The following is a 10,323-nucleotide window of genomic DNA, read 5'->3' as shown; positions in this document are numbered from 1 at the left end:
CTGTGGGTTTTGTTTTCAGCAGCAGAGACTGGGAGACTACTCAGGATCAAGGGAAAGATGAAAAGAGCAAAGTAGAAAGATCCTTGATGAAAACCGGCTCCAGAGCGCTCAGGACCTCAGACTGGGGCGAAGGTTCACCTTCCAACAGGATAACAACCCTAAGCACACAGCCAAGACAACGCAGGAGTGGCTTCGGAACAAGTGTCCTTGAGTGACCCAGCCAGAGCCCGGACTTGAACCCGATCGAACATCTCTGGAGACCTGAAAATAGCTGTGCAGCAACACTCCCCCTCCAACCTGACAGAGCTTGAGAGGACCTGCAGAGAATGGGATATACCCCCCAAATACAGGTGTGCCGAGATTGTAGCGTCATACCCAAGACCAGAGGCTGTAATAGCCGATTCATCAAATTACTGAGTAAAGGGTCTGAATACTTAAATGTGACATACATTTAACATTTCTAAAAACCTGTTTTTGTTTTGTCATTATGGGGTGTTCTCTAGATTGAGTGGAAAACTTTTATCCATTTTAGAATTTGGCTGTAACAAAATCCTAATAGTCAAGGGGTCTGAATACTTTCAGAATGCACTGTATTAATTAGTTATGTGGTAGTTGTATTCATTAGGCGGTCTTTCCAAGATGCATTACAGGCGCACAATGTAAAAAAAAAAGACAATTATGACAAATGGTTATTTGCATGACAATGTCGTTACCCATAATTCCGTACTCTTCACAGCCCTAGTTTTGCGTTACCTTTGTAGCTAATAGGCTGTTTACACTTCTCCCAATTACGTGAGGATGTCAAAATAATGACAAATGTATATTCATTTTAAAATGTTGATTACTAGTCCTTGCTATTATCATTCACCGGAAGATTAAGACAAGACCAGGGAAATAAACATTTTGCCAACATGAGGGGGTCCCCATGAAAGAACAGGATTTAGACTGGTCTTGAATCAAATCACTTAATTCTTCAGTCTAATTGGTAAGTCATTAATGAAGGAACCTGCAGTAATTTACTCACTGATTTTAAATAGTATTGACCCCAACCCTGGCCTGTTATCAGCTACTTAAGATTTGCATCTACCGTGCTTAACGTCTACCCCTAGCCACACGTTAAAACATTTAGCAAAACAATGAATCAGAACTGCATGTTATATTGAGAACGTTTTTATTCAAAGTTTATTCCCCCCACCCCAAGTGCTTCCGGTCAGTTGGCCTTAGCCCAGCGTGTGTGCCGGGGAAGGGCAGAGGGTGGTGCTTGGTGGTGAGTAACATTGCCATGCCAACACTAGGGCGGTGTGTCTTACAGTGAAACTAGAGAACCACACGACTTCACCATGTTTGTATTTCTTTCCGTTTTAAAACACAAGCAAAACAAAAAAATAGAGTTAAAAAATAAATCTGCAACGGGATTTTACAGTAAAGGGGCCAAACTCAGACAACTTCCTGCCACGCGGGGGTGGGGGGTCATAGGTAACAGGTTAAAGGTCATCGTCTTCATCTGGGAGCGCTGTTTCTGATGCAACCTGGAGGGCGGAGAAAGTGAATAACTTATGACGATACACCATTTACAATCAGCAACATAACTAAAGACATTGATATGTAATCTAGCCAATTTCATCTGATAACATTTGACAGTCTGGTCTCCATGCAGTCCATCTACCCGTGCTGGGCCACTATGGTTCCACTCACTTTGAGGTCGTGCTCGTACTGCGCGGCGAGGGAGGGGTCCATGAGGATCTCTGGGGGGGCGAGGGCGGGCATGGCCACAAACTCCAGGTTGGGGTCTCCAATCAGCTTCCGTGCTAGCCACAGGAAGGGCTTCTCAAAGTTGTAATTACTCTTAGCAGAGATGTCATAGTACTGAGAGAGAAGGGGTGAGAATGAGAAGAGACGATTATCATCACCTTGCTGTGGTGCACAAGGTCACAAATGTTGCTTGTTTACCCATTATTTCCATCAGGGCTAGTCTTTCAGTTTGCACAGAAACACACGGCATAAGAACAGTCTACTGTAATAAAGTGTGTAATAATTACCTGGAGGTTCTTCTTGCGATGGAATACGATGCTCTTGGCTTTGACTTTCCGGTCTTTGATGTCCACCTTGTTGCCGCAGAGGACTATGGGAATGTTCTCACAGACACGCACCAGGTCACGATGCCAGTTGGGTACGTTCTTGTAGGTGACTCGAGACGTGACGTCAAACATGATGATTGCACACTGGGCTGGAGAGTGGAAAGTGAGAGTACAAAGTAGGAGAGTGGAGAGAAAAGCACAGATGGAGTGAAGAGTCAAAGAAAGCAAGAGGAGGATGTAGAGAGGGAGAGTCACAACATGAATCTACTCAACACAGCATCCTTAGAGGGGGAAGTGGTTACTACAGCGGAGTCAATCACCACCTTCCGGAGACACCTGAAACCCCACCTCTTTAAGGAATACCTGGGATAGGATAAAGTAATCCTTCTAACCCCCCCTTAAAAGATTTAGATGCACTATTGTAAAGTGGTTGTTCCACTGGATATTATAAGGTGAATGCACCAATTTGTAAGTCGCTCTGGATAAGAGCGTCTGCTAAATGCCTTAAATGTAAATGTACTAGAGATCGACCGATTAATTAAAATGGCCGATTTCAAGTTTTCATAACAAATCGGTAATCAGCATTTTTGGACGCCGATTATATTGCAGTCCACGAGGAGACTGCATGGCAGGCTGACCACCTGTTATGCGAGTGCAGGCAGCGAGGAGCCAAGGTAAGTTGCTTGCTAGCATTAAACTTATCTTATGAAAAACAATCAAACTACACATGGTTGATGATATTACTAGTTTAACTAGCTTGTCCTGCGTTGCATATAATCAATGCGGTGCCTGAAATTGTGTCACTTCTCTTGCGTTGTGTAAGCAGTCAGGGTATATGCAGCAGTTTGTGTCACCTGGCTCGTTGCGAACTCTGTGAATACCCTTTCTTCCTAACAAAGACCGTCATTAATTTGCCAGAATTTTTCATAATTATGACATAACAGTGAATGTTGTGCAATGTAAAAGCAATATTTAGACTTAGGGTTGCCACCGGTTTGATAAAATATGAAACGGTTCCGTATTTCACCAAAATAATAAACTTTTTTTTTTTTTTTTTTTTTATTATTATACGTTTCCGGATTTGACCATATTAATGACGTACGGCTCATATTTCTGTGTTTATTATAATTAAGTCTGATTTGATAGAGCAGTCTGACTGAGCGGTGGTAGGCAGCAGCAGGATCGTTAGCATTCATTCAAACAGCACTTTACTGCGTTTGCCAGCAGCTCTTCGCAATGGTTGAAGCACAGCTCTGTTTATGACTTCAAGCCTATCAACTCCAGAGATTAGGCTGGCAATACTAAAGTGCCTATAAGAACACCCAATAGTCTATGAAGGTCTATGAAATACAAATGGTATAGAGAGAAATAGTCCTATAACAACTACAACCTAAAACTTCTTAACTGGGAATATTGAAGACTCATGTTAAAAAGGAACCACCAGCTTTCATATGTTCTGAGCAAGGAAGTTAAACATTAGCTTTTTTACACAGCACATATTGCACTTTTACTTTTTTCTCCAACACTGTTTTTGCATTATTTTAACCAAATTGAACATGTTTCATTATTTGAGAATAAATTGATTTTATTTAAGTATTAGATTAAATAAAATACAAGTGTTTAATGTTCATTCAGTATTGTTGTAATTGTCATTATTATACACACACATACATATATATATATATATATATACACACACACACACACACATACATACATATAAAAATTAAATACAATTTAAAAAGACTGATTAATCGGGTATCGTCTTTTTTTGTTCCTCCAATAATCGGTCGATCTCTAGTGGTTACTAATTGTTAGAATAGCTATTGTCATTCATTAGTTCCTGGTTTTAAGAACTGGCCAGTGACTTTCCACACAAAGCTCTGTGTGCAAGTATTTTTGTAGAGCAGGGAGTTATTTTTAGTAACTAGAGTTAGAGTTCTTCCTCCTGGTCATGAAAAACTATAGGATAAGCTAATAAGTACAGTTTTATAGCATACCTTGGATGTAGTAGCCGTCTCGGAGCCCTCCAAACTTCTCCTGCCCGGCAGTGTCCCACACGTTGTATTTGATGGCCCCTCTGTTAGTGTGGAAGACCAGCGGGTGCACCTCCACTCCCAGAGTGGCTAGAAGGAAGGAAAGGGGAGAATAGAGGGGAAACCCAACAGGAGAAATGAGGGGAGAGATAGCAAGAAATAAAGGAGAGAAAGGTGGGGTGAGAAGGAGAAATGGTGAGAGGAGAAAGACAGTTTAGTAACACTGGAGAGATTAGAAGATGCTAGAATGGTGGCAGTTTGTTTCATTCAGTGTCACACCCTTGTTGTACATTGCCATCTGGTGCCTCCATGCATCCTCTCATATTGGTGGCCTTTGCATTCTGACAGTTGAATGTGCCAACATGGCCCCCTCCCAATGACTAAAACTCTGATTAAGCATTCTACTATTACAGGCTTTGTGCAGAGGCCTAACACCCATTTATCACCCATTTTTTACATTTTAGTCATTTAGCAGACGCTCTTATCCAGAGCGACTTACAGTAGTGAATGCATACATTTCATACATTTTTTTTTTTTTTTTTCTGTGCTGGCCCCCCGTGGGAATCGAACCCACAACCCTGGTGTTGCAAACACCATGCTCTACCAACTGAGCTACAGGCCCATGTGGCTGTGTTCTCACTATAAACTGTGTTGTTGTTTAAGTAATTACATGCCGATGGGAGTGACTTACCAACATATTTCTTCTCAAACTCTCCCGTCAAATGTCTTTTGACGAAAGTGGTCTTTCCAGTTCCTCCATCTCCAACCAACACAAGCTGAGAGTGGAAGTGGGATAGAAGTTGAAACATAGGTGAAAACAGCAGCTAACTACTCATGACCAAACCAAACATATAATCCTGTTTCATGCTCTAAAATCGTTGACGTCTGAGATAAGTAATAGCCCTCACCTTGAACTGGACCTGTGGCTCGCCTTCTGCCATTGTTAAATGTGTCGTGGATTTTGATGTTCTCCTAAGAACAGGACAAGGCGCCGGAATGGTTATGTTAACTAGTTACATGACCCATCTACACAGGTTAACTATCTACAGAGTTAACTGGTTTGCCAACTATTTTCTGATGGGCTCGCTAAACTACAACAAACTAACTTTCGACATATCGAGAGTGCAGCACGCGCCCAGGAACTAGCTAACCAACAAGTAACCTCGCAAGCTAACGCTTGTTTTTGGGCGGTTTTAATTCTATAAACTTCTTCTAAATACATTGCATATTTTCAGACATCTGACAACACGACATTTAAACGTGTAAACAATCATTAGTATTACAACCTAAATGCAGGAATATACGCCTTCTAAATAACAGTTTTATTTGTATCTAGCACAGCATGCATCCTCAACGCAGAGAATGGCTAGCTAACAGTTAGCATTTGATGAGTACGCCATTGATTCAGCAGACTGAGGCTGCCGCACTTTTCTAGTTTCGACTGGAACAATGTCTGTGCAGCGCTAAAATCTGTCCCCCGTTTAGCTAAAAGACTAATAACGTTTGTTGTCTAACAAACTAACTCCGTCTCAAAGCACACAACTGGTCGAATGTCATTTGTATTGACAATAACAATAGTTAGCTTCAATTGCAGAAACAACAAATGAAGGAAAGCATCGCAATCCAGTTAGCTAGCATTTCGCCAACAGAACCACTGTTATCACAAAGCTAACGTTAGCTGCAAGCTAACATGGTAGCTAACGTTCGCTAGCATGGTTTTGGAAATCAATAAAATTGTCTAATAACTTCGCATACTATCAACATAACTACTAAACTGAGTGTATAAGTACACCAACAACCTACTTTAGTGTCTCCGATTAAACCATTTTTTATTCACAATGATTAAAAATTGAATTTAGACAAGCATCACATTAGGAAAAATGTTCAGACTCACCAGCGTTGAAACGAAGAGAAAAAGAGTAAATGGCTGCGTTCGCGGGAGATTCAGCGTGGAATTGAGTCAGTTTCCGCCCATGTCATGTGATCAAGGCCAGCAATACAATGCTTTTTGTTACAACTCCCGATTATATCATACACGTACAGATGTAGGATTTTAATTTGAGCCAGTATGCTAGAACAGAAAAATAATCCTACAGCAACAGGAAATGCATATTAGTATGTCGATTATAATTAATGGAAATTTTTGTTGGGGTTGATACATTTTTCATTAGGGCAAATCAAGCTACAGTATCTACAGTACCAAGATATCACTTTTAAACTTCTTCCAAAAGTGGATGAAAAGATACACAAAAAGAGGCCTTCAAAACATGATTTTCTTCATTCAAATACATAACCTACAATTTCATCTACAATTATAATACTTTAAACTTTAAAAAATGTGCATGAGGTATACACGGTCATCAAATAATGATTAATGTACAATTTTTGTGTGCACTTTTACACTTGTGTGTGTTTTTTTCCCTTTGACAATAGGCCTACTGGCTCTCCATGTTAAAAGTATGATCTAAGGCTTTGTTTGTGTAATATTCATTGACATTAGATTGTCTTAGTGTTTACAGTATGCATAGTATATGTGGTTAGGTTGGTTTGCCAGTACGATGGTCTATCTATAGAGGTAGTCTGCCTGTATGTTGGCAGCAATCTCCGACTCCCACTGATCTCCATTGTTCAGTAGCTTCTCTTTGTTGTACAGCAACTCCTCATGGGTCTCTGTGGCAAACTCAAAGTTTGGACCCTGAGGGACATGAAAGAGAGAAATACGTCCAGAAACCCTTAGCCCTAGAATACTCCAGAAGTTCTGGAATAGTCTGCTGAATTTTCTGTTCTAGAATTTGACAAACTGAGAGAGAGTGATATTTCCCTCAGATTACAGAGACCCATAAAGAATTTGAAAACAAATCCAATTTTGATAAACTCCCATATCTATTAGGTGAAATACCACAGTGTGCCATCACAGCAGCAAGATTTGTGACTTATTGCCACAAGAAATGGGCAACTAGTGAAGAACAAACACCATTGTAAATACAACCCAGATTTATGTTTGTTTATTCTCCTTTTTGCAATTTAACTTTATGTAAACATGTTTCCCATGCCAATAAAGTCCATTGAATTGAAAAAGAAAGAAAGAGATGGGTTGTCAGCTGTTTACCTCCACAATAGCATCAACAGGGCAGGCCTCCTGGCAGAAGCCACAGTAGATGCACTTGGTCATGTCGATGTCGTCGCGAGTGGTCCTCCTGCTGCCGTCTGCACGCGTCTCAGCCTCAATGGTAATGGCCTGTGGCAGACACAAGGGGCAGCAGAGAGAGGACTTAATGAGCAGGAGGAGGGAATGTAAACCATGTGAACTCTATGGGGCTCTATTGAGCTGTGCAGGAGGGTAGGATATTACCTGGGGGGGACTTACCTGGGCTTTATAGGGGTTACCTGGTTGGGGTAGAATTCCATAGTAAAGTATATGAAGTTACCTATACCCTGGGTAATGTTGTGGACTGCAGGTACATACAATTTTTACATTTACATTTACGTCATTTAGCAGACGCTCTTATCCAGAGCGACTTACAAATTGGTGCATTCACCTTATGATATCCAGTGGAATCAAGTATTACTGATATATAGGCCTATATACAGTAGTTTGTAGTACCAGTGTGTATAGTGACCAGGGCATTGAGGGCAGTGTAGTGCATTGCCAGTGCCCGTGTGTGTATAGGGTACAATAGGTGTGTATAGGGTCACCTGGGCAGGGCAGACAGCCTTACACAGCTTGCAGGTGATACAACGCTCCTCTCCGTTGGGGTACCGGCGCAAAGTGTGTTTACCACAGAAACGAGGAGACGGGACCCTTCTCAAACAGGTAGTTGACGGGTAGTCGCGAAACGGGTAGTCGCGAAAAAAAAAGGTAACTCATAGTCATCCCCAAACCTGGAGGAGTGTGGGAAGACAGGTAAAGGAATGTTCTAGAATTTATTAAACAAGAGACAAAATTGACAAATGTTACAGCACAACAGCAGAGTCATGTGTTAAGTGTAAAACTAATTAATGCCTTCTGGGAGTGGTATGAAGTCCAAACGTTATGGGAAGAGTTAGAAAGCTGGCTGTCAGTTTTACAATGTAAATTTACTTTTAATCTGTTTATTGGCATACTTCAAGACATGGCATATGGTGGTGCAGTGAGATACCCAATGGGTTGTACAATATTATTTTCCTCACTTATATTGAAGAAGCTATTACTTAAATAATTATACTCCACTGTTAAGATAATGGAAGAAGCAAATGCTTTATTATTTAAATATTGAAAAAAATCTGGCTACAGACAGAAACCACATAACACAATTTTAAGTCATGGGGCAGTCTTACAAGTATTAGAAACAACATTGGGGATGGATATGGTGGGAACATGTGGGTGTGAGCATGTGTGATGTCATTAACGTTCGTGGAAATGTATGTAAACGTTAAGTTGTTTATCGTTTTTGTCTATGTATGATTGTTTTTTTTGTTGTAAATAAAAAAAAATGCCACAAATTGTAAAATAAAATACAAAAAAATTATGTTATTTAGGCCTATGGTGTGTGTGTGTGTGTGTGTGTGTGTGTGTGTGTGTGTGTGTGTCACCTCTGAAGAGCTCGGTCCACAGGAGAGTCTGAGCAGCTCGGTCTGTGATTGACCTCATATCAAGGGGCAGCTCTTTGGCATTCACATACTCTACACAGACAGACAGAGAAAGAGAGAGAGAGAAGAGAGGCAGATCATGTGAAAGGAAAGGGAAGGGAAAGGGGGATGCCTAGTCAGTTGCACAACTTAAATGTGTGTTCCACATTTAACCCAACCCCTCTGAATCAGAGTTGCGGGGGGCTGCCTTAAATCGGAAGCACAATCAATTGTGTTATTGCTACTAAATATCAACATTTGTGTTACTTACTGTACATCCCTCTCTGTATACTGAGGCTGAAGTGTCGAACCAAGGCAGGGCTGTTGACTCCAAAGGCACCTAAAAAAGAGAGAGGACAGTGACACAGGTATCCATCACCCCCAAATTAAGGCAGACTGTCATAAGGATGCAATGCAAGTCCACAATTCACTAACATTGGAAGCTTCAGGGAAATTAGATTTAGAGGTGTCTCTTGTTACCTGGCCTGGAGCAGTAAAGGAAACACAATGCAGTAGACATCACAGAAAGAAGAAACTGGAGAGAGACAAAGGGGGAAAGAGAGAGATGGAGCATTTGTTGAAAAGTAAATTAGTCAAATAGACCAAATATTGGATTCTGATCCCACATGTCCAGCAGCAGAAAAAAACCCTTCTATGTGACCTCCAGTGAGAACATCCTAAACACAGACGCTATTTGTTTGTGTGGAACGCGGTGAACAGACTGCCAGGCAGCTGATTTACCCTGCACTTTCCTAATCTCCCGTCCCCAATCTGGCCCTTACATCATACTGACCTTACAAATAAATTGCATAAAATTGTAGCCGCACGAACATTTAGGCCTGCCGCATAGGTTACTACTGTAACAATAAATATGGTTAATGTCACTGGCAAACAAAGTTGAAAGAAAACGCGTGCAGATCCTCGTAAATCACGCACAGTGGATATAACATTAACTGGCTTTGATTTGATGAATAAACCTTAAGGAAAAACGGTTCTACATAAAACATTTAAAAAGTAGAATAATAAGGCAGGGTTGGCTATATGAGCTGTCTGTAGCCTATGACAGGTGAAGCGGGTCCGGTCAATAATAATTACAAGCTGCGCAAAGGAATATCGCTGTCCAAACCGGACAGATAACTTCCCAAGTATATCCTTATATTTTCTGAGCACTGATAGTAATTGGAAATGCAGGAATACCGATTAAAAAACGAAATAAACATGACAAATTACTACTTTGTAATATATGACTGCAAACAGCATCACTCCTTGTAAAGATATATCAATAAACCCACCTGCTCCAACAACCTGCCTGGGATGTGCAGACTCGAGGGGCAGCAGTCACAACTCGATCACACCGACAGTGTTTTGCGCGAAATATTATGCAGCATCATCTGGTTATGTATGCAACAAAAGTTCAACATTCACCTTCAAGCTGTCTACTTATACAGTTTGACGCATACGTTCGATAAATCCAACATATGCACTGCAACTGCCTCTGCAAGGCAAACGCAGTGTTTCATTGGAAATTAATGTAATACTGGTGTACCAAAATGAAATGACCCTGTCGGTGTGGTATATGCATCAAACTGTATGCGCAGATG

The 10,323-nt window shown here is 41.0% G+C and overlaps 1 protein-coding gene and 1 pseudogene across 1 annotated transcript; both read right to left on the bottom strand.

Moving 5' to 3' along the window:
- Window positions 1-1,154: 1,154 nt before the first annotated feature.
- Window positions 1,155-6,098, bottom strand: ran (RAN, member RAS oncogene family). Its single transcript, XM_014199563.3, has 7 exons — window positions 6,009-6,098; window positions 5,023-5,086; window positions 4,806-4,890; window positions 4,079-4,204; window positions 2,040-2,227; window positions 1,696-1,866; window positions 1,155-1,529 (listed from the first exon to the last, which is right to left on the bottom strand). Exons 2-7 carry the CDS (start codon window positions 5,053-5,055, stop codon window positions 1,485-1,487), a joined length of 648 nt encoding a protein of 215 aa, XP_014055038.1. The 5' UTR covers window positions 5,056-5,086; window positions 6,009-6,098; the 3' UTR covers window positions 1,155-1,484.
- Window positions 6,099-6,186: 88 nt separating this feature from the next.
- Window positions 6,187-9,242, bottom strand: LOC106604802 (NADH dehydrogenase [ubiquinone] iron-sulfur protein 8, mitochondrial-like; annotated as a pseudogene).
- Between the last annotated feature and the right edge of the window lie 1,081 nt (window positions 9,243-10,323).

This window comes from Salmo salar, chromosome 05, assembly GCF_965601325.2.
Source record: "Salmo salar chromosome 05, fSalSal1, whole genome shotgun sequence".
Lineage (NCBI taxonomy): Eukaryota > Metazoa > Chordata > Actinopteri > Salmoniformes > Salmonidae > Salmo > Salmo salar.
The sequence above is the reverse complement of the archived record's forward strand: the minus strand, read 5'-3'. Positions and strand labels throughout refer to the sequence as shown.

What these genes read in the sequence shown, in the direction of transcription:
- ran (XM_014199563.3), bottom strand. Translation starts at nt 5,055, where the DNA reads ATGGCAGAAGGCGAGCCACAGGTCCAGTTCAAG. An exon ending in AGCCACAGGTCCAGTTCAAG is followed by an intron (nt 4,891 to 5,022) that starts GTGAGGGCTATT and finishes TTCCACTCTCAG; the next exon opens with CTTGTGTTGGTTGGAGATGG. An exon ending in ATCGCAAGAAGAACCTCCAG is followed by an intron (nt 1,867 to 2,039) that starts GTAATTATTACA and finishes CTTCTCTCTCAG; the next exon opens with TACTATGACATCTCTGCTAA.